This window comes from Lepidochelys olivacea (assembly GCF_965140295.1).
Source record: "Lepidochelys olivacea isolate rLepOli2 genome assembly, chromosome: 3".
Taxonomy (NCBI): Eukaryota; Metazoa; Chordata; order Testudines; family Cheloniidae; genus Lepidochelys; species Lepidochelys olivacea.
Window position 1 is genome coordinate 192615659 of NC_140413.1, and position 24388 is coordinate 192640046.

The window sequence follows — 24388 nt, forward strand, 5'->3', positions numbered from 1 at the left end:
TCTTATGTCCCCATAGTGCTTAGTGCCTGATATCAACTCCAGGTTCTAATGAATCCATAAAATGTCTTAGCACAGAAGCCTTTGGTGTGCCAAGCAAACAAAATGATAAATGAGAACACTCTGCACATAAAAGATTGCAGAACAGGCTGTGATTAATAGTTAACTGGATTTTTAAAGTCTGCAGAAGTCCATGAACTTTCAGCTTGCTACTGATGTACATTTATCTAAGGCCTGTTTTCTCCTTGACAGATGGATGCTTTGCTTCATGTTTGAATGCATAATTTAACCTGACAGATTCAATTTCTTTTCCACAGGGCCGTGGCGGCAAGGGAAGCATCTACGTCTGGGCCTCTGGAGATGGAGGCAGCTATGATGATTGTAACTGTGACGGCTATGCATCAAGCATGTGGACTATCTCCATCAATTCTGCTATTAATGACGGCCGGACAGCTCTGTACGATGAAAGCTGCTCTTCGACCTTGGCCTCCACGTTCAGCAATGGGAGGAAGAGAAATCCTGAAGCTGGTGTGGTGAGTGCAGATATTATTGTGCTGTAGTCCTGCTCCCTACACTCACACACGTCTGTATGCATCATTTTCTGCTTAGGAGCAGCAGATGTTCCTTTGTTAAAACTAATATTTTTCTCATTCACAATACCTGACAATGCCCAAACTGTCATCTGATGAGAAGGGAGGTCGATATTGAAAACAGCAATGAGCTTCTATGCTTTATGGCTGCATGTAGGTGGTGTTCCCTAGTTATCAGAATGCAACTTGGAAAGTGAAGCTGGGGCTTATTTATTCATATGTCCTCAGAATTTTTAATTCCCAGGCAGACATTCTTTGTGTAATTGCATGAGAATGAAAAGTTGAAAGACCCAGCGTAACACATTACCTCCAATTGGAGCATATTTTAGGCTAATACAGTCATTGCCAATTTGTCTGTAATCCTATGTATGCTTGGCAGAATAAAGATGATAAGAAAACAAGGTCAGGGCAAAGGAGTAGTGAAATATGGAATATTGTCAAGCTTCTTGGGTGGTTTCTGCATATTCTCGCTCCTTGCCAGACTGCTTAGTGTTTTTCTTGAGAGGTTCGGCTAGGAGTGTGGTTACAGAAATGGTGGTTTATTTAATAGCTTAAGAAGCCTCTAGAGCAAAGCATTAAAGATCCTTTTTAATGTGTGTAAAACTCTAAATAAACAACCTTGACACTTGCATCACAAATTCCCATTGTTTAATTCAACAGTGATCTATTTATTATTACTATTATTATTATTATTGTTGTTAGCATTATAGTAACACCTAGAAGCCCCAGGCATGGGTACTGTACAAAACAGAACATGGCACCTGCTCCAAAGATGAAGCATTAGGTGTCAGATTATACCTGATAGGTGCAGGCCTGTCTTGAGGGCAGAGTGGAGCTTCACACCCTAGGGGTACAATCCCTCACAGTTCCAGGTGTACACTGGGAATGTTTCCACTATGCCACCTCTTGGAAGGGTACAGCATGCTCCTCCCAATATGCTAGTGTGTGGTGGGGATTCTCTTACTTTAATAGTCTTCAGATCATTCAGGGTGGGTTCTGATACTTAAAAAGGGCCAGGCAGGTGTCTTAATAAAAAGGTCAGTGTTTGTCAACAGATACTACACATTTTCCAGTTATTTCATGTTCTGAGTATAGGGACAAAGTGGACTGTCCTAGATCTGTTGTATGAGTTTGAAAACACTGACTTATTTCATTGGGTCAGTTGTATGCATGAAGCAATCTACATTATGTACGTGACTATCACTGTGCAATTTGCTAGCAGACTGTCATATTTGCCTTTAGTGGCTAGTCCTCATAGATGATAGCACACTACTACTGCTGCCTGCTATTGGAGCTACTCCTGTAACTCAAGCAGTAGAAGACTATTATGGTGCTAAAAGTCTTGGGTGCAAATCCTATTGATGACCAAAGGGGATGGAGAGGCTTTGTGACATTTATAGAAATACAATATCTCTCTGAATTTTAGATGTTAATGAATATTTACTACTTACTGTCATTGTCCAATCATGTGTTCCCACCTTCACTGTGTATCTATCCGTTCTATTTTAAAGGTGATCTTAGTTTGAAATGGCAGTAATTTATTCTGTTCCTAGTGACAAGTATAACATTAATCAACAAGTATTGCCTTCCATATCTGTAGCACAAGGGAGAACGAAATAGCTATTCTTACACAGTTTTTCAATATTTTTGCAGGCTACTACGGACTTATATGGCAACTGTACCTTACGTCATTCTGGAACATCTGCAGCTGCACCTGAGGCAGCTGGCGTGTTCGCATTGGCACTGGAGGCTAAGTAGGTTTAGAAGAAGAGGGATTTTTTTTGTTTTTTGAATTACTTGTCTGTAATGCTGAAGTTAAGGGCTATTAAAGCTAGAACAGCCAGATCCAAAGCCCACTGAAATGAATAGACTCCTGTTGACTTCAAGGGCTTTGAATCAAGCCCTGGGTATAGGAACTTAGATGAGTTTATGTAAATAATGCAATGCCCTAATTTGCATAGTGTGTGTATATATAATGTGCACTGCTTTATTTGCATATATTGATTCCTTTTTACAGATATTTCCTCCCCACCCCACCTGCTTGGTCTCTGGCTGCCTGCTGACATGCTCTCCATAGTCTCTCTCTGGCCCCACCGTCTATCTCCCCGATGCCCCCTCCCCAAGCTGACTCACCTGTTTCCCTCCTCCATTTTCCTCTGTCCCCACTTCTGGCTGTGTCCCCATGGGCTTCCCCCACCTTTTTTGAGTTTTCCTGTGCTCTACCATCAGTTGCTCCCTGACCATATAAACCCTGGGTAGCACACAGTTCCCCACCCATCCCTGGACATAGAAGTCTGGCTAGAATGACTGCCTACACAGCACCACTTTCTCCATCACACTGCCCTGTGCACTTGCCATATTTCTATAGCTGTGAGCAGGCTGGGGTCTGTGCTCCAGACAGGGTCTCTTTTCTTTGAGTTCTGGAGGACTAATAGGTGTCTCTACAATTAAAATCCTAGAACAGTCTGTGGGACTCTGACCGTAGAGAGTATGTCTACACTGCAGTTGGGAGCAAGCCTCCCAGTCTCATAGGCTTTACAGTCAGAAGGGACCATCGTGATCATCTAATCTGACCTCCTGCACGTTTCAGGCCACAGAACCTCACCCATCCACTCCTGTAATAGACCCTTAACCTCTGGCTGAGTTACTGAAGTCCTCAAATCATGGTTTAAAGACTTCATGTTACTGAGAATCCACCATTTACACTAGTTTAAACCTGCAAGTGACCCGTGTGCCATACTGCAGAGAAAGGTGGAAAACCCCCAGGATCTCTGCCAGTCTGACCCAGTGGAAAATTCCCAAATATGGCGATCAGTTAACCCTGAGCATGTGGACAAGACCTGCCAGGCAGATACCTGGGAAAGAATTCTCACTAGTAACTCAGAGCCCTCCCAGCTAGTGTCCTGTCTCCTGCGTATTTTTGCTACTGGCAGTGGCTGATGGGCCATATGCCATTGTAGGCAGTCTCAGTAGATAGACTTGGTCTTGCATACTAAAAGTAGCTAAAATGTGAGCCACGATATCTACACTGCTATTTTTAGTGCATTTACCTTACTGAGTGTTCAAATACACCAGTCCTTTCAAACGTATTGTGGAAAGAGAAAACCATCATCATCATGTTCCTATTACGCCTCTGGCATTTAGGGCAGTGATGAAGCTCCTCCACTCCTGTCTGTTTCTGGCAAGTCTTTCAATGGTTCCCCAGCTGTGCCCCAGGTTTTTCAGCTCGACTTCCACAGCTTTTCGCCATGTTGTTTTCGGGCAGCCTCATTTTCGCTTGCCTTCAGGCGTCCATATTATTGCTACTCTGGTGATGGAATCAGTTTCCATCCGAAGCACACGGCCGATCCATCTCCAGCGCCTCCTGGCAATGATGGTGCTCAGATCCTCTTAGCTGCACTGTGTCAATAGATCTTGGTTTGAAATTGTTCTGGGCCAAAAGATATGGAGGATTTTTCTGAGGCAGGTTGTATGGAATGAAGAGTTTGGACATGTCATACTTTGTCATTCCTCTTCTAAACCCCACAACATAACAACCTTTTTATGTTATTCTTCCATAGCCTGGAACTGACGTGGAGAGACCTGCAGCATCTGACAGTGCTCACCTCCAAAAGGAACCAACTTCATGATGAAGTCCATCAATGGCGTAGAAATGGTGTTGGTCTGGAATTTAACCATTTGTTTGGCTATGGAGTCCTCGATGCTGGGGCAATGGTTAAAATGGCAAAAGATTGGAAGACTGTTCCAGAGAGATTCCACTGTGTTGGAGGATCAATACAAGAACCTGAGTAAGTGAGGACAATGCTCTTTTCCCGCTCTATGGAGTTTGTTCCCTTTTCAGGCACTTAAGTGACCACAGACACACACAGAAACAGTGACCTCAATACACCCTCAGTATCTGATTTTTTTCCCCCAGAAATTTATGTCCCGTACTGCTCAGGCCTCTCCTCGACAGCACAAATATTTTAAGTCCATTATTCCTTAAAAGGAATAATATGCCATCTTATTATCTCAAATAGTTATTCAGACACTTACATTTAAACACACTGGTTTAGATAAAACAGTAAAACAAGTTTATTAACTACAAAGAGATTTTTAAGTGAGTACAAGTAATGAGGCATAAAAGTCAGAAATGGTTACGAGAAAAATAAAGATAAGATGTTTGCTAAAGCCTAATTTAACAAACTAAATTAGAATCAAGCAAAATTTCTCATATGTTCCACAGATTATTGACCAAACTCTCAGGTCAGGACCCCTCCCCAGAGTATAACACCTGCTTTCTTTGTCTCTTTGAGTCCAGTGAATGCAGTTGGTAGGGAGAGATGGGTGCCTTGGAGTATTTGTCCCTCTGTGTTTTTTTTTTTTGTAGTTTCAGTCTCCCTCTTGAAAAATATTTCCAGCTAGGCACAGGACACAAAGGCTATGTGGGAGGATGTTCCCTGCTGGCTTTTTCTCACATGTTTGAACTCCCTTTGTCATCCCTTCCTGCTTGATGACTCTGTTTACTGCTTAAATGCAAATTAAGTAGAGCACATATACCTTTGTTTGGGATAGGCCTGTTTGCCAATTTCTGTTTGGGCAGAGCTGTGGGGTTTAAACAAGTGTTAATAACACCATAGATGGGAATCTTATAGCTTCACATAGAATGTTAATACACATTTTACCAGGACAATACTGACCATAAAATCATGAGTTTTCTAATGATACCTTACAAAGCATACTTTGTAAAAAGTTTATTACAGTAGTGTGTGGGTGTGAACACATGGGTATATTCTGTTACAATGTGATATTTAAACTTGGCAATTTCCTATTTTAATGGATAATTTTAACTCCAGAAAACTAAAACAGTCATGCACAGGTATCAAAGATTCAGTTTGAACATTACAGCATTTAATTGTTTGTTTTATGTTCTCCACATCTCTAATTGCCAGCTAGGTAGGCAAATTTATTTTCTGATTACTTTCATGTGCAAAGCAGAATGAGTCAACAAGTGAATCAATTAATACTAATTGACTACAACAACTAAAGTTAATTTAATTATTTGAAATACTAACCTAATGATGGCCAGTTTATGCCTATGACATTTGCAATTTGGCTTTTCAGTGCCATTGTTAAAGGCATTATTATTTTATAGGAAAAGGATAAGAAAACAATATACCACCATGGCACAGATCTAAGATAGGCTGGGAAGGCTGTGAGCTGCTTTTGCAAAACCTCATCCATTAAATTTTGTTTCTGCAAAACCAAAGCCAAGGGGTGATTCAGATTTGACTGCATAACTAAAATGCAGAATGATTGTTTATAAAGACAAATTGGGCCAAAATCTCCTCTCAAGTAGAGCTGGGCAGGATGAAAAGTCAAAACATCAAAAATATTTGCATACTGAAAACCCTTTTATTTTCCATTTTGGGTCAATTGAAATGTGTTTTGATTTCATCATTCTTTTTGTTAACTTTTTTCAGTTGTATTAGCTTAAATTTCTAAACAAGTTGTTTCACAGTGAAAAATTGGAAATTTTCCATTGAATAACTTTTTTTTCAACTTTTTTTTTTGAGTGGGGAAAATCTGTCAACTCCAACCCTATTTCATGAAAAGTTTTTTGGTTTTGATAACTCAGTATTTTTTAATTAAAAAAAGTGTTGAAAAATTTTTGACCGTCACAGCCTCTATCACTTTAATGCAGCACCCTTAAAGTAAACTGGGATTATACTGGGGTAAATGAAAGAGGTTAGTCCATTATGTCGGGCTGTGTTCAAAAGTTAAAATTGTAGCAAGGTCTTGTGAGCATATTCATCAAAAAGTAGCTCCGTACTGTACCTCATAAGTCTCCCACTGAAATGTATTAGAAGTATGCAGTCGTTCTGCAATGATTAATGTCATCACATCAAAAAAGATCCCCAACTGAAAGACATGGTGGGATGGCAAAATAAATGAAAGTTGGTGCTCTTTACTGTTAAAGTATTTTTAAAGAGGTGCTTTGTCCCGGTGGAGGTATCCAGGGAACAAGGGATATGGCTGGAATGTATTTGCTCTCCAGGGTTTCCCAGGAACAAGAAAGCCTTTTTGGAGACATCTATGCTGTGATTTTAAAAAAAACCCATTGCACCTCAAAGCCCAGGGCAGATGACTTGGGCTGGGGCTGCAGAATTAAAAACTGCTGTGGAGACATTTGGGCTTGGGCTCTGAGACCCTCCCCTCCATAGGGTCTCAGAACCCGGGCATCTACATTGTAATAGTATAGCTCCACAGCTGATCCCGGACTATCTGAGTCAGCTGACCTGGGCCAAGCGTGGCCATGCCATGGGTCTTTTATTGCACGTTCCTTTTGTGGCTGCTCCACTTGCCAAACAGGGCAGTAAAAAGTGGCTTGAAGCCACCTTTTCACATCCTCCTGAGCTACACCTAGCACAGGTTGGACAAATTCCAAGATCTGGGAGGTTTCAAAGGCACAAATGATAGGTGCCTGACTCTCATAGAAATGGCCTTACTGGTAACTGTGTGCTTGAAAATCTCTCCCTAATCTGTTACAGACTCAAGCCAGAAAATGCTAGCATACATTTGATTCACAGTATGCACCTAACATATTTGATTGTGACAGGTTTCAGAGTAGCAGCCGTGTTAGTCTGTATCCGCAATAAGAAAAGGAGGACTTGTGGCACCTTGGAGACTAACCAATTTATCTGAGCATAAGCTTCCGTGAGCTACAGCTCACCTCATCGGATGCATTCAGTGGAAAATACAGTGGGGAGATTTTATATACACAGAGAACATGAAACAATGGGTGTTACCATACCCTCACTCTCGTTACAGTGTGTATGGTAACACCCATTGTTTCATGTTCTCTGTGTATATAAAATCTCCCCACTGTATTTTCCACTGAATGCATCCGATGAAGTGAGCTGTAGCTCACGAAAGCTTATGCTCAAATAAATTTGTTAGTCTCTAAGGTGCCACAAGTCCTCCTCTCCTTATATTTGTTTGTGTTTTTTTATAACTGTCAAATATTACGGTGTTGATGCCGCACATCTGACATGCCTCTTATGTGGATAATAAAATTCATGATCTGCAACATCTTTATACTTTGGGTTTTAAAATAAAATCAAAACTCGTATGAGGAGGATCCAGCCCATCTCCAGAGATTGTTTGGATGATGACTGTAACTGACATTTTGCTTCGGCCATGGATAATTGTTTTATTTTTGTAGCTGGGCATTGCTGCAGCAATCTTTTCTATATTTAGGTTGGTGAGCACAGGATACACCATAGTGTGCCATAGCAACACTGCTGATCAGCAGAAACAGGCTGGGGAAGAATCTACAGCCTATTTTGTGTAATGTGACAAAAAGACCTCTGTATTTAAAGTTTCAGATTCTCTAGGCTTCAAAATGGAGGAAATATGGATGCCAACAAGACCTCAATAATGACACCACACTGTTAGAGGTTGTGTAGACTTCTAGCCAGGTGTCCTGAGCTTGATTAATTTGATCTGCATCATTGCTGATTTTTATAACTGTTCAAAGAAAGTTTTTTACTGGCAGAATAACATATTTCACATCTAAGTGACTTTTAAATCAACTTCCCTCCCCATCTACAGCTGGTGCATGCTGTGTGGAAAATCAGATTTGGAAGATAAAATCTTTATAGCATTATACCTTTTATTTTGAACATTTTATATTGTTGATATGTATATGTACAATGGTCAAGATTCTGCTCCCTTTATGCACACTGAGTATTTACTTATTCCTCAAGTAGTGCTGGTAAGGTACTACTCCATGTGTGTAAGGGGAACAGAATGTGGCCCAAAGCCATTAGTAATGCTGTATGAAAGGTAGGGTAGCCTAGTGGATAGTGCAATTGCCAGGGGCTCAGGAAAGCTGGGTTTTAGTCCCAGCTCTACAACTGGTCTGCTAGATTACCTGAGACAAATTACTTTGCCGCTTTGTGCCTCAGTTTCCCTATCTATAAAATGGGGGGTAATGATCCTGAATTTCTTTGTAGAGCACTTTGAGATCTACTGATAAGAAGAGCTATGTAATATCATCATTATAACATAAGATTTCATGATCAACACTGTTACTTGTAAGAGGAGACAGGCTTATGGGCACACCTTTTGTAAAATGCTTTCTGTACTGCTCTTAGAAGAATTGTGCTATGTTGTTGTTGGAAAAGGGTGGGATTTATATGTGTAGCAGTTTGTACCTATTTCTCATAAAAATAAAGCATTAAAAATAAAAACATCAGTAAACTGCATGACTGTGATCTTTACTAAAAAACCCAGGCTGGAACAGAGCCTATTTCACTTAATAATAATATTAATAATTGATAATAATAAAATAAATAATAATTTGGATACCCTTCTGGCTTTTAAGATGTTTTAATAAACTTTATTCTAAATTATTAAAATAAAGAAAAGGTCACATTTTCATATACATTTCAGAAAGCTTTAACACAAATAACCTTAGGTTTGGAAAGTGCACGGTAGTTGAAGGGAGAACAGTGAATGATGCTTCTTCCCAGGTTGCCCCCTCTTAATCTGAATTTGGTTAATCATCAGTAATTAATACCTTAGATGTACAACAGTGCCTTTCCTCTCAAAGAATCGCAAAGCACTTTACAAACTTCACATACTCTTAAAACAGTTAATCTCACTCCTACCACCCCCCCCCCCAAAAATGCCATGGGACTTTAATCACTGCAGGTAGTGTTAAATCCTAGGTCCTCTAAAGTCAATGTCAAAAACTCCCATTGACTTAAGTGGGGCTAAGATTTCACCCAAAAAGTATAAATTGCTCTCATGCAGAGGATGGCCATAAATGTTGTCCCTAGTTTTTATTTCAACCGTATTCAGGCAAATTTTGTTGAGTTCACTGAAGTTTCTCTGCATAAGAACTGGGTTATAATAACTAAGGAATGAAGGCCTCAGGATTTGACATATTGAGAATGTAGAAAAATTGTGTGTGTGTGTTTAAAATGTCAAATATAGCAATTTTTTGGTTTCAATGAGCAAATAAAAGTGTAGGAAGACTTGTGGCACCTTAGAGACTAACAAATTTATTAGAGCATAAGCTTTCGTGGGCTACAGCCTGCTTCATCGGATGCATAGAATGGAACATATAAGAAGAAGATAGACACAGACAGACAGAAGGTGGAAGTTGCCATACAAACCTTAAGAGGCTAATTAATTAAGATGAGCTATTATCAGCAGGAGAAAAAAACTTTTGTAGTGATAATCAAGATGGCCCATTTAGACAATTGACAAGAAAGTGTGAGGATACTTAACATAGGGAAATAGATTCAATATGTGTAATGACCCAGCCACTCCCAGTCTCTATTCAAACCCAAGTTAATGGTATCTAGTTTGCATATTAATTCAAGCTCAGCAGTTTCTCCTTGGAGTCTGTTTTTGAAGCTTTTCAGTTGCAAAATTGCCACCCTTAAGTCTTTTACTGAGTAGCCCAAGAGGTTGAAGTGCTCTCCTACCGGCTTTTGAATGTTATGATGCCTGATGTCAGATTTGTGTCCATTTAGTCTTTTGCGTAGAGACTGTCTGGTTTGGCCAATGTACATGGCAGAGGGGCATTGCTGGCACATGATGGCATATATCACATTGGTAGATGTGCAGGTGAACGAGCCCCTGATGGAGTGGCTAATGTGATTAGGTCCTATGATGGTGTCACCTCACAACTATTTTATGGTGATGAGTAGATATGAAGATGACAATGGTGAGCCATATGAAGTGATAGTTAACTTGGTGAGGCAATAGGTCATCCTTGAGCACTTACTGTATTCTTCAAATTATGTATGGCACAACCTCCAACTCCTACCTGTCTAAGGAGTTCCGTTCTCACTGCTCATTCATGCTCTTCAAATTCTATTACAGTATTTTTGTATGTTTGTATAAACACATGTAGATGTTTAATGAAAAATAAGGTGTGCCTCACCGTATGTATCATTTTAACTTATTTTATTGTTATTTAACCCTCAGAAAAATACCATCAAGTGGCAAGCTGGTTCTAACACTTACAACTGATGCTTGTGAGGGGAAAGAAAACTTTGTCCGCTACCTAGAACACGTGCAAGCAGTTATAACCGTGAACTCTACTAGGCGAGGGGACCTCAACATCAACATGACATCACCTATGGGGACTAAATCCATTTTACTGAGCCGACGTCCAAGAGATGATGACTCCAAGGTGGGTTTTGACAAATGGCCTTTCATGACAACACACACTTGGGGAGAAGACCCCAGAGGCACTTGGGTTCTGGAAGTTGGATTTGTTGATAGCATGCCACAGAGGGGAGTACTGAAGGAATGGACACTGATGCTACATGGGACACAAAGCGCACCATATATAGACCAAATAGTAAGAGATTACCAGTCCAAACTGGCTATGTCCAAGAAGGAAGAGCTGGAAGAAGAATTAGACGAAGCGGTAGAGAGAAGTCTGAAGAGTATACTAAGCAAGAACTAGCACTGTTCTGCATGTTGGCCTCTTTCCTTTCCTAGATCATTCTACTCACCTTTCTACTATCCAGACCTCTGTGTTAGACATATTACAATGTCTCCATAGCCAAATTATCATACTTTATTGATTTTAAAGTCTTATATCCTGTCAATGATTATTTTAATTACAACCGAAGCAATCTTTTTTTTTACTCTAAGCCACAAATATGTTGTTCCCTATCAACTACTCTCTACAGTTTGTGACTGTAAATGATTTTGTGTCCTAGAAATAGGTAATAGCTTTTCCCTTCATATTTTTGTCGTAAATGTTGTTTGTATTTAAAAATTTTAAAAATGCCAGTTAGTGGTAATGAACCCATTTGGTCAGCTTTCATGACAGATGTTAACAGTATCATGTTGGCTAGAGATGCCTTTGAATGACCAACAGCCTGATTCTGCGCCATTGACTTCAATGGGAGTTATCCCATTGGCTTCAGTAAGAGTAGGAATAGGCCCAAGAAGGAAAAAATAATCCAGAGATTAAGAAAGATGGTAACCTCCTCTCAGAAATCAATGCCTTTTGCCGTTTCCTTTTTACACTTACACCCCCTCCCCCCCACACACACACACTCCAGAACATTTTTTGACTTAGAGATGATTCATTTGTATGTAATAAGTGAGACAAAATGTCTGATAAAGGACGTGCATTAGGAAACAGGGTCCAAATGTTCTAAAAGCACAAGTATTTTTTGTTAATTTGGTAATTCAGATCCAATTTATGCCAAATCATCACATTCGGAATGAAATTTAAAATAGAGGGCTACTCTTTTTGCGATGTGCATCTGCTCTCCTTTATACTGAAATGTAGTATAGCAACATAAGATAAGGCTGTGTCAGCATTTCCATTACAGACCCCTATATTCTAGGGTTGGTAATTTGCTATGGGAGAAACTTGGCATATGAACTTTCAGTCCAAAAGCAATTTTTCGTTCAAATTTCCTTTTATTTTAAAAAGTAGAGCTTAGGTCAGTTTTGAGTTATACAAGCTTATTTAAGAAAAAAAGCTGCTTGGATTGTTTTATATGTGCACAATGCAAAGTTAGTTTTGATGAGCAATAAAGAATAAAAAATTTGGGAAAATTTATCCCATAAATCATTGTTGCTGTTTAAAGGACCTGGTCCTGCAATCTCTTACACATGAGTGTTTTTAGCATCTGATCCAAAAAAGTAAATTAAACTCTCAGAGCCTGATCGATCTACTGCCATTGACTTCAATGGAGATTACACAGTGGCAAACACAACACCCACAAGTGTTTGCAAGACTGGGATCTCAGTTAGTAATCTGTGAATAGTAACTATGGGCCCAATCCTGCAAACATACTTGCTTAGCTTTAAGTACATGAGTAGTTACATTGGCTTCAGTAGAACTACTCCATGCTTACAATTATGTGCATAAGTGTTTGCAGGGCTGGGGCCTAGGATGTTGGCAGTAACTAGTTTCAGAATTTGATTAATTTCTATTTTTTGCTATGCATCTAAAATGTGTGTTATCAAGAGCTGTTTGGGTTAATCAGTTGCAAACTACAATTAAAATGAATACGTATTTACCTAATGATTAAAAATGACACCAACAGGTTATGAAATGCATAGTTTTACCCCAGAATATATATTTCTTCTATTATCTCAAGTGAATATTAATCTCTTAACCTTCCATAACAGGATTTTTTTCTTTTCCTTTCAAATCCCAAACAAATTATCTACTTAAACTATGTTTACATTATGTATACTATAAGCCAAGTTAAGCACCTAAGTGTTCATAGGATCTCCATTCCCTTACACCAGTGTAACTGAGGGGTTACTCCATTGCAGACAATGGAGTCACACTTAGGTGTAAGTGAGAGGAGAAAGAAGCCCTCAAGCTTTTAGTTGTAAAATACCACCTAATAGGAGTGACTTTTAAAATCATGTTGTTGTTCATTTGTTCCAATAGATGGAAAGCATCAACTATATTTCATCTGGTGGCCTTAAAATAAACCAAAGGACACCATGGGCCCAATTCTAACCTCAGAGCCACACAAGTAGCCAATGAGCCAATTCTTAAAGTAGTATGTGGGCGTCTTTGGAACTGGGAAGACGCCCATTGTCTTCAATGGGTTTTGAGGGATAGCTCAGTGGTTTGAGTATTGGCCTGCTAAACCCAGGGTTGTGAGTTCAATCCTTGAGGGGGCCATTTAGGGATCGGGGCAAAAAAAAAATTGGGGATTGGCCCTGCTTTGAGCAGGGGGTTGGACTAGATCTCCTGAGGTCCCTTCCAACCCTGATAGTCTATGATTCTATCTGAGGGAAGAATTTTCCCCTATTATGTGTACATATGCGTTTGATAACACACAAACACACATGATATATATATATATATAGTATGTAATATATATACATATGCAAGCATACCTAATATATATTACATATAGTATTGAACATAATAAATACATATACATTCATGCATCATGTTTGTGTGTATGTATTTACTAAAGAAACAGCTCATTTAAATATATTAAAGAGTATTCTAAAATATGGGGAAAGTTCTTGGATTAAGAAATGTCCTTGTGGCGATTTTAAATGAAAGTGTACGTTAATTCCTAGTGCATTCATGTAATTTTGCAATTCTCTGTTTAAGCATTAAATGTCTTATATAGCAGCAAAATAACTAAATGGGTGTTCATATTTTCATAATGTTGACTTAAATTATTAAGTGCAAGATGACTGTAAGGGACGATTAACAGAAATTACGAGTTTTGATATGCGTGTATATACAATATATATATATATAGCTAGACTTCAAACTCTTCAGAATTTTTGCATCAGGGTAAGCACTGAAAAATGTCCAGTTAGAATAAGTTTTTATGGTATTGCAGATGCAAAATAAAATTAATTTATTAGCATTTATAACAGAGGAACTAATTCAGTTCTCAATTTAAAACAGGTGAATGTTGTTAACATATAAAGCCCTGTGATGATGTTTTATAATCTGAGTAAAATAAAGAGATGTTGTAAACTGGCAGGTCCTATCATCATTGCCTATCAGAAGTCATGGGGGATGTGACATGTATTCAGTGAAACCACTTCAAAATGCTCTACTTTTAATAATGCAGGCCTGATAAGGTAAATAACATCTCAGGTAAGTTTAATACACAGGAGATAAAGGCATACCCGCATAAAGGCAGTAAAATGAATGCTTTTCAGCAATGTTGTAGCTGTTAGGCGTGTTATACAATGGAGCACGGTCGATTGAGGCCCCGATTCAGGAAAGAGCTTAACCACATAGTCAAAGGTAAGCATGTGTTTGAGTCCCATTGACTTCAGGTGCTTAACTTTAAGACTTTACTTATGTGCTTTCCTGAGTCAGTGCCTGAATGATCAACAGTGCTGTGAGACACAGTACATCTTGTCCTGCGAACAATCAGCCTTCATTAGATCCAGCTTCATTGAAAGTGGAAGGGGCATTCAGCTTTTCCGAATGCAGAACAGAAGCTGAAATGGGAGTTTTGTTTGAAAAATACTTAAAAAACCCCCTCAGATAGCCATTTTGAGCCACAAAATGATTAGCTAGTAAAATGCATCATCAAGCTCCAAAGGAAAAAAGTATACAGATGGTTCTTCTTGCCCCGCAGCATGTAATAAGGATGAACAGATTAGGAGTGTGAGCCTGATTCTCTTCACCTCATAGTCAATAGGTGTTTTATCACGCTTGCGGGGAGGAAAGGATCAAGCCCTATGTAATATAGAACATTCTGATATGCTGTAGTAGGAGTTTTGTCAGAGGTTCTTGTTAATTTAGATCCCAATGGCCCTATAAATCCTGAAGACCTTACACAGTTTTTATTCAGCCCTTTCAATATGTTTTGTCTGAGTAAAAACTGAGTTAAGGCCTTCACAGTTTAGGCCCGACACCTGCAAAACATTTAAGTACATGCTTAACTTTCATGGGACTACTCGCATGCTTAAACTGAAGTACTTGTTTAAGTCCTCAGCAGAGCCACAGCCTTTGCCCTGAAGTAATACCCAAATTATGCACACATTTTTATGGTTCTAGACGTGGAAGATTTTATTCTCATTGAAATTGCTGGGACTACTCACATGAATAAAGTGAGCAGGATTTGGCCTATATGGATGTGAAAAAGAGATAGTAGGAAAGCAATCTACAGTAGTAGGGGAGCATCATTAACATTTCATGATAAATTTTTAGTTCTGGGTAATTATTAGAGTTGGTTGGGAATTTTCTATTGATTTGATTTTGAGAAAACTTCCTTTTCCATTTTAAAAAAAAAAGTTTCCTGTGGGAAAATTTTGATTTTTTTTTTTTTTTAATCAGGAGCCTCATGCCGCCATTAGCCTCTATAGCATCCGTGGCTGGACTATATTTCCCATGATTTACAATGGTCTCCTCTCTGGTTGAATTGCTGCTGCTGTGCATCATGGGAGTCCCAAGACCGCAGTACATCAAGGAAGCTGTAGTCGAACCAGCAATCCTGACCCATAGAGGAGAATGGGAGACCTAAGGCACCCAAGCTACTCCTCACAGGAGGCACTGTGGCAGCTCAGGTGGATGCAGGTGAATGTCTAAATGAGTTGAAATAAAGTGTTTCGACAATTTTTTTTTGGAACTGTCCCTTCTGTGAAAAATTTCCATATTTTGGCTCATCTGTACATGAAAATGAATATCAAAATCTCAGCATTTCCCACAGGACAGAATTCCAATTTTTGACAAGCTGTGTAATACTGTAACTATATTTTCTCTTGTGTCAAAAACAGGATACAGTCCTGCAAACCTTCACTCCCTATGTGCTTGAGCAATCCCATTGAGTTTAATAGGACTGATCACATAAGTAAGATGGTGCAGGATCATATATAGGGTTTCTAGGTCTGGATCACTAAAATGCAAGAAACTTGAGGGGAAAAAATTATACACTGAATACTCCAACCGGACAATCTTTGAAGTGTCTGCAATCCTCTGAAGATATTCCAATGTGCACTAAAGACCTTAACCTCAGTAACATAAGATTTTGCAGTGGGCACAATTTTTTTAATAGAGTTCAAGGAAGCTATTTTTTAAAATCAGACAGTAACAGACATTTAAGCATAAAAATTAGATGCAAGCTGCTTAAAAATAAACACAATTGAAAACCCTAGTGAAATCCTGGCCCCCTTGAAGTCAATGAGAGGTTTGTGTGTAAAGGCTGAAGACTGTTAATACATTCTTTTTTAAAGATGTCCCTTTTTCTCTTTTAGCATCATTGCATATTTTATTCTCAGCTGCCTAGATGATATGTAGTAAGATCTTAATGACAAATTCAGCCACATTTTTGTTTGGTAACATAGCTAAAAATAAATGATTGCTAAGCTCTCCTATACCTACAGAGTATAAACAAGGGATGGTTGAAATACGTTACTGAATTAAAGTGCTTAGTCCTTCATCTTGAAAACATCATGCCAGTCAGTTGGTTAATTGGTTAATACTAGCTTCGTTAATGCTACTGTTTGATGTTAAAGGTAACACACACCCACTGTGACTATGTTCTTTAGGATGCAAAGCTTTTATTCAATGAACCAGATGTCACAAGCTAACATTTGCAGCTGTCTGAAAATTGGAAACTAATGGCAGCTAAAGCATCATTAGAGGAATATAAACTGTAAGGGGCCAATTTGTAGTGGGCACAGATTACGTAGGTGTGGTTTAGACAGGCAACTTCTTAATAATAATTTTTTACTTGTCCTAATCACAAAAAGTGTTGCGTAAATGAACCTACTATTTTAGTGATTATTACATTAAAGATAAACCTACACCAGGCAGAATGGCCATTCATGTATCAATGTTTTATATCAAACAGCAAAAGTCTCACTATGTTAGCATTGGGTCAGGGGAAAAATATGGTCATTTAATAACTATGCCAGACAAGTTGCTTATCAAATGATGTAACTTAAGAGCCTTTGTCTCCTAGCTTCTTCTTGCTTGTCTTCTCAATTGTTGTCTCCACAATCATAGCTGTCTCTTCGTAAGTCTGAATTCTGGCATCTGAAAACTTCTCAATAGATTCCACTACTTCCACCTTCTCATAGCTCATGGAACTGGGTAAGCTTGGTTCTCTGAATGCTTGGCCTCCTCGTTGGTCTTCTCTGTCATGCTCTGTCTCTTCAAATACGTCTGGCTCAGAAGGGCCGGCTACACCAGCTGGAGGTGCTGCCTCAGGCCCAGTGATGTCAGGCTGCTTTGAGGGCTCTTCAGCTTTTTCTTCTGACTTTCTGCCCTGTTCATTTATTTCTTCTCTCTCTTCAAGCTCATATTGCATTTCATGGACTTCCCCTTTCTCATTTGCTGATGGTTCAGAGGGTTCAGGCAGCTCTGGAATTGGCTCCACCTCCCCACCATTTGGCATCTTTCCATTGCTAGTGGAAACAATGATCCCACCTCCAGCCGGGGTGGAGGAAGAATAGAAACAAGGATGGTCATAGTTTGCTTCCCCTGTGACAAGTACATAGCTCTCTTTGGTAGACAAGTCAGTCTTAGGCTCGGGTCTCTTGAAGCATCTTATTTTCTCTCTCACAGTGTTACACAATTCATCAAAAGCTTTACTTATCCGAGCTCCATCAGGCACATCCTCTGGGACTGTTTCTTGCTCAACTAGTTCTAATTCTTCCTGCTTAGGTTCACATACTGTGCTTTCATGTTTAAATTGCAGCTGATCCTGATGAAAGTCTTCCAGAGTTCTTTCATAGCTGTTTTCAGGTGAAAACCCATCTATGTCTTTGGAAGTGATCTCCTTTCTCCTAGAAATTTTCTTTGCCAGACCTTTTTGTCTTGGTTTTGCACTTGCAATCTCTTGCATAACCAGGGTGATATCTAAAGAAAATCCAAAACAAAGGCAACAGCACACAACATTGAAAGGTGTTGCCCAAGACAGTTTAGCAATCTATCTCCAAACCAAAGGGCCTCATTGTCAGTACAGTGTGTGCAGAACAGAATGCAGATGCAAAGGTGGGCATGTATTCATTTTATGTATGAAAATGGCTATTCTGAGTGTGCAATACTGGGCATGTGTCCATTTTGCATGTACAAACACCACTTTTATACATAAAATGTATAAATACTAACTTTTGCATGTACAAAACTGTGTACAAAATCAGCATCTATGAAGATGAGACTAATGCTCTGAAAGTACATTTAGGGCTCACTGCTGCTTTTCAATATAGTGTGCAACACCACTATCTTGAATCAGTAGCAGGCTTAAGGGCCATAGCCACATGGAAGTAGCTCCTGTGGCTGCTTCACAGGACGCCTGGGCTTTCCAGCTGCAGAAGCGTCTCCCAGATGTGATGGGGAAAAACATCCCCATGTTCAAAACATTCCCCCTGCTCCATTCCTTGTGGAAGAATTGCAGACTCCACCCAGAGCTATCGCCATAAATGCGGATCACGTGAATGGTGACAGGAGACTCGCTCATGTCCTAACACAGAGGCAAGTTCTTCCCTTACTCTCTAGATACCCTCAAGTCAAGTCCTGTAGGTAATAATCCAAAGTACAGTTAGATGCATGGGCCAAATGCTCAGCTGGTGTAAATGATCATAGCTTGATAGACTTCAATGGAGATACATCTATGTACACCAGTTGAGGATCTGGTCCCCATATATTAGTAGCTAATTTGTTCACTAACAAACTTAATTTAAGCCTGCTGTATTTGGCACAATGCTGGGGAAACACCCTATTTGGTCTCCAAAAATTTGAACATGCGACAGTTTATCTTCATTTTTTAACATGCCTTGTTTTCAGTGAAACATCCAATTACCTATCTATTTATGAAACTTCTGAGACATCTATCAACTTGGTATGTAAAGCACCTAGGTATCAAACCATCCATCTCCATTGTTAGAAAATCATTTCTACTTTAGCCCCGGATATTTGCCTTCACTAGTTCCTGCTCTTACGAACATCTTAATTCTAAATGTATTAATCATACAGTTCTGGGGAGCAATCATACAGCACTGACTGTGACTTCATTCAGCTCAAACTGGGTCCTGGCAGATAAACAAGGCTAAAGTGCCTATTTGTATTTACAGGGCTACTCAAGTGTTCCTATCTTGTTTTGTGATAATGAAAGAATGATCAGACTTGGGATATAACCTCAATCCTATGTGATTTCTTTGCATTATTTTTAAAAAGGCTGCCTGTTCTATTAGTTCTCTTTGTGCATCTCATTAATTCAGTGCAAGCTACTTCGGTTGCATTAAGTCATGCTACCAGTATAGCAAAGGAACCGATTGGTTAGGGGATCCAGCCTTCAAGGGCCAGATCTGAAGCCAACTGATGTAAACCGATTTCAATAGGATCTGATTTAGGCCCCAATAATGGGGTCCATGCTGAAGACAAATGAAAATGGTTTAAAATGCAAATTGTATTTACTCAAACAAGAAAAGAATATCAGATACTTACCTCGCCTTCTCCAGGTTGTAGTTTGGCAGGGTCTGTAGCTCTGTGTGAAGAGTGCAACTGGGGTTCCAATTATGGCAGAATTTAACCTGGCAAAGAGAATTTGCATATGTCAAATTTCCCCCAGAATACCTTAAACAAGTAGAACAATTCACTTCACATCAAAATGGGAACATAAAATATCATTTAAATCAATATAATGTATAGGCTCTGTACTATTGGTCACATTCCCTGCTGGTGTAAACCAGCAGTGGCTCTACTGTCTTCAATGGAACTATGCTGATTTACACCACCAGAGGATCTGGCCTACTCTACTTACATATAGACTGTAGAGCAAAGTACATAGTTTTAAAAAGCAACCCTAGTGTTGCTAGGGAATGATTTCATAATGGAAGAGGAGATTTTGAAAGGCACAAAGGGCAGTTAGCCATCACGTGCCCCCTGGATGGCAGCAGGATCTGGGTATCTAAGTCTTTTGGCGATCTGCCCCATAGACCTAAGGGCCATATACAGCCTTCAAACCATATGCATATGCCGTTTAATGCAAATAAAGAATCTAGTTTACTTTTATTGACTGCTTTCTTATTTAACTTAGCTCAGTGCAACAGCTCTTGCCATCTGCTCATTTTTCTTCATGCAAGCTCCCTCTAGTGTTCCCAGCCAGGCACTGGACCTACTTGTTCCTGCTCTGTTCAATTAACCTTGCATATCATCTGCAACTCTGAATGAACCAGTGGGAGCTCAAAGGCATATGAAATAAGAGGAGAAAAGGCCCCTTCGCTTCACAAGCACACACACAAAATGTAGTTTAAGGATAAGGCTTATGGTGACAAGTATCAGGTCAAAAAAAGCCCAAATCAGGTCACTTCTCAGTTTCCCCCACTAAAGGTTCTGCAGCACTGGAGACCGGCCAGCGGAGTCAGAAAACATAATATAACTGTCACACACTGTACCTCAAAATAACCACCTGTATCCCCATATGCACCACTTGTGTATGGTTATGCTATTTTGTAAAAAAAAAAAAAAAATGCCTTGTGAAGTATCATTGGAAAAATCATAATCTATTGAACATTACGATCCTGTTGAAATGTAGGTATCATTACTGTACATGAAGTTACGAGATTTTTGCTCTATGTTTATCACTGAAACGTTGCGATCTGGAAAACACGCACAGACTAGCTCGTCTCTGGGAACAAAGGAGTGACCAACACCCAATCAGGTGTCAAGCAACCATCATCGGCCATTCACCAGGAAAGGCCTTGTAAACAAGAGATTTACAATTCACATGAGAGTCAGTTGCTCAAGCATGTACACCATGCGGCTGCCTAACCCCCATGACACAGCAAGGATTTTTCCAGCACCTGGAGGAGAGTATAAAATAAGGGACAGTGACATAACCACCTCACCTCTTACCCTCCACCCCTACACTGAAGGCAACAAGATCGTTTGGAAGAAAAAGAAACATTTGAACTGCTTTGGGTTTTGGGGTAAGAGAAAACTTATGACTTCAAATTGTACCTCGCTTGATAAAGTTTAGGAATTAGACTGCAATTTTATCTTTTATTTCTTTTTGCAACCAATTCTGAACTCCTATGCCTGTACCACTTATAAATCACTTAAAATCTATCTTCCTGTAGTTAATAGATCTCTTTTATGTTTAATCTAAACCAGTGTGTTTTTGGCTGAAGTGTTTAGGGAATCTATTCAGGTTACAAAGGCTGATGCATATCCACCACCCTCTGACACAGTGGCAAGCTAATTAATGAGCTTGCATTGATCAAGAAGGTCTTGAGCAGTGTAAGACCCACATTTCTGGGGTGCAGTGCTGGAGCTGGGGGGGGATTTGCTGGTGTCTCCTTGTATACAGTTCATGAGTGGCTGGAGAGAGCATTCATGTACTTCGCTTGGTGTGCCCCTGCATGCTGATGGCTGAGTGAACAGAGCCTGGTGGCGTTTGCTGTTCACTAGCACAGCAGCGTAGGAGACCGGCCTGGGCAGGGGAGTTAAAGGGGTCACGGTGGTTCCACAATCCAGACTGCACTCGGGGGGGATGTCACAGGAACCTTCAGTGGAAATAAAACTTTGCCTGTTTCTAGAGCCAAGTGCTAGCTCCAAAGACACCAGTGTGATCTTCAGTTACCCTGCTCAGCTGCCTTCTAATCTTGGAGGTGTCTCATGTCCCTAGGCAGCGAAGGGCGTGGCTACGCTTGCAGCTGTAGAGCGCCGTGAGTTAAACCAGCCTTTGGAGACCGCAGCAGGGAAAACGCTGCCGTGTGTTCACACTGTCAGCTGGAAGCGCACTGGCGTGGCCACATTAGCAGCTCTTGGAACGCCACAAAGAGCAGTGCATTGTGGTAGCTAGCCCAGGGTGTAAGTGGCTGCAACGTGCTTTTCAAATGGGGGGGGGTGGAGTGTGACAGGGGGTGTGTTGTGTGCAGGTGTTTTGAGTGTGTCAGCATGCTGTCCTGTAAGTGCAGACAGCAGCAGCAGTGCAGCTATCTCACACCTAAACCCCAGCGAGATCTTCGAACCGGGTGTTGTCCCACCTAGCTCACCTGCGGGGCCTGTTCTGGTAGGCATGCTCAGAGCACACCTAACCCCACATCAAATGGCCGTGGGGTTGGGGAGGGAAGAGGGCAGATGAGGAGGTAGACCTAGACTTCCAACACCTTAGTCTCATGGTTAAGGATATGAGAAACCCAGGTTCACTTCCCCTCTCTGCTTGAGGCGGAGACTGAATGTGACGTTGAGTCTCCCATCTCTTAGGTGAGTGCGCTAGCTATGGGATACTTTGCTGTGGAAGTCTCTTAATCTCTCCTGTTGAACCTGGTCCACAGTTTATAAAGGCTGGAGAATCATTCTCTCTCTGCCCCAATGAATGTTTCAGTGTTTTATACAAAGTGAAGCCACTCTAACAGTCAAGATTGAGAAAGCCTGACCCCACGGTACCTCCTGCCCAGGGTTCATGCACTCACCTGCAAGGTAGGAGACCTGGGTTCCAGTCACTGTTTCACATCAGGCAGAGGGGGCATTGAACTCTGGCCTCCTATATGTGGATGCTATCTCCTTGGCTTTTGGTTTTGGAAAGAAAGGGCTGCCCTGACTGACATACCTAACTCCAGCATAACGTTCACAGTGGTCAATCCCAAATGGAGGGAGATGCCTCCCATTGGGCACCTATCTCCCTTTGCGGGGTGGGACCTAAACTGCACACCTCTCCTGGGACTTTCCTATTGGTTAGCGTGGGTAGCTCCCTGCTCAGCATGTTGGCTTTTGTGAATCGCATTCTGAGGTATCTCACCCTTCCCAGGCATGGATAGGGAGCCGGGGCACCCAGCTCAGGACTGTGGATTCCACGAGGCAGCTGGACACCTAAAAGTTAAGCACTACAATGGTGAGTCCCTTTTTAGGATCTAGCCCCAAACTGCTAGCAAGATTTTAAACAGCTAGCCCCCAGTTTGTAACTGACAGGTTATTAGAGCTCTGCAGAGGGGCAGTCAGTTCACAGAATCATAGAAAGGCTTTCGTTTGCACCTGTCCTTTGTGTACTGAAACTAAAAGACAGCAGGCAAATGGTGACTAGACTGACAGGCTGGATGAGAACCTCATACTCTCCTCGCACTGGCCCGGAGCTGTCTCTCTCTAGTGGCTTCAGTGGGCTTTGGATGAGGACCACTGTCCTCAAGTTCCTGCTTTAAGAACCCCGTGGGTACTAAAGTTCACATAGGCTTTAGTGGGATCAAACAAATTCCCCGTTATCAAATACTAGGCTCCTGCACTGTCACTCACAACCCCCAGGGACACATCATTAGGGTTGCCAGGTGTCAGGGTTTTGTTTTTTTTTTAACCGGAAAGTCTGGTTGAAAAGGGAACCTGGCAGTGTCCTGTCAGCACTGCTGACTGGACACTAAAAATCTGGTTACCTGCAGTAACCGCCTCTGCCACCAGGGAGTGAGAAGAGCAGTAGCTGCTGCTGGAGCCTGGAGGAGCACTCAGGAACAGCTCCAGCGGAGAGAGGTACCGGTGGCTCTCCCGACCATGGCTCTCCTTTCTCCAACCTGCCCCACTCACCCTCCAGCCCCGGAGTGCAGCTCTCCCTTCCCCTTCCCTGCCACAGTCACCCTTTCACCCCCGGAGTGTGGCTCTCCCTTCCCCTTCCCTGCCACAGTCACCCTTTCACCCCCGGAGCGTGGCTCTCCCTTCCCTGGCCTGCCCCAGTCACCCCTTCAGCCCCTGAGCGCGGCTCTCCCTTCCCCTTCCCTGCCCCAGTCACCCTTTCACCCCCGGAGCGTGGCTCTCCCTTCCCTGGCCTGCCCCAGTCACCCCTTCAGCCCCTGAGCGCGGCTCTCCCTTCCCCTTCCCTGCCCCAGTCACCCTTTCACCCCCGGAGCGTGGCTCTCCCTTCCCTGCCCTGCCCCAGTCACCCCTTCACCCCCAGAGTGCAGCTCTCCCTTCCCTGGCCTGCCCTAGTCACCTCTTCATCCCCAGAGTGCAGCTCTCCCTTCCCCGCCCTGCCCCAGTCACCTCTTCACCCCCAGAGCACAGTTCTCCCTTCCCCGCCCCGCCCCAGTCACCCCTTCATCCCCAGAGTGCAGCTCTCCCTTCCCCGCCCTGCCCCAGTCACCCCTTCATCCCCAGAGTGCAGCTCTCCCTTCCCTGGCCTGCCCCAGTCACCTCTTCACCCCCAGAGCGTAGCTCTCCCTTTCCCGCCCTGCCCCAGTCACCCCTTCATCCCCAGAGTGCAGCTCTCCCTTCCCTGGCCTGCCCCAGTCACCTCTTCACCCCCAGAGCATAGCTCTCCCTTCCCCACCCCGCCCCAGTCACCTCTTCACCCCCAGAGCGTAGCTCTCCCCTCCCCACCCCGCCCCAGTCACCCCTT

The 24388-nt window shown here is 41.6% G+C and overlaps 2 protein-coding genes across 3 annotated transcripts in view; one reads left to right on the plus strand and one right to left on the minus strand.

Moving 5' to 3' along the window:
- Nucleotides 1-15668, plus strand: part of PCSK2 (proprotein convertase subtilisin/kexin type 2) — a 195428-nt gene extending 179760 nt beyond the window's left edge. Inside the window, exons 9-13 of one of the 2 annotated variants that reach the window (XM_084623070.1) lie at nucleotides 315-530; nucleotides 2241-2341; nucleotides 4148-4375; nucleotides 10572-10779; nucleotides 15400-15668. In XM_084623070.1, the coding sequence (XP_084479196.1) occupies nucleotides 315-530; nucleotides 2241-2341; nucleotides 4148-4375; nucleotides 10572-10779; nucleotides 15400-15483 (837 nt within the window). In that variant the 3' untranslated portion in view covers nucleotides 15484-15668. Of the gene's footprint in view, nucleotides 1-314; nucleotides 531-2240; nucleotides 2342-4147; nucleotides 4376-10571; nucleotides 14338-15399 lie in introns of those variants that run through there. The other variant, XM_084623069.1, reaches the window with a different exon arrangement.
- Nucleotides 15669-16790: 1122 nt separating this feature from the next.
- BFSP1 (beaded filament structural protein 1) overlaps nucleotides 16791-24388 on the minus strand; it is a gene marked incomplete at its 5' end in the record, with an annotated part of 46048 nt that continues 38450 nt past the window's right edge. Inside the window, 2 exons of the mRNA XM_084625311.1 lie at nucleotides 16791-17925; nucleotides 19513-19598. Coding sequence (XP_084481437.1) covers nucleotides 17006-17925; nucleotides 19513-19598 — 1006 coding nt within the window. The 3' untranslated portion in view covers nucleotides 16791-17005. The remainder of the gene's footprint in view (nucleotides 17926-19512; nucleotides 19599-24388) is intronic.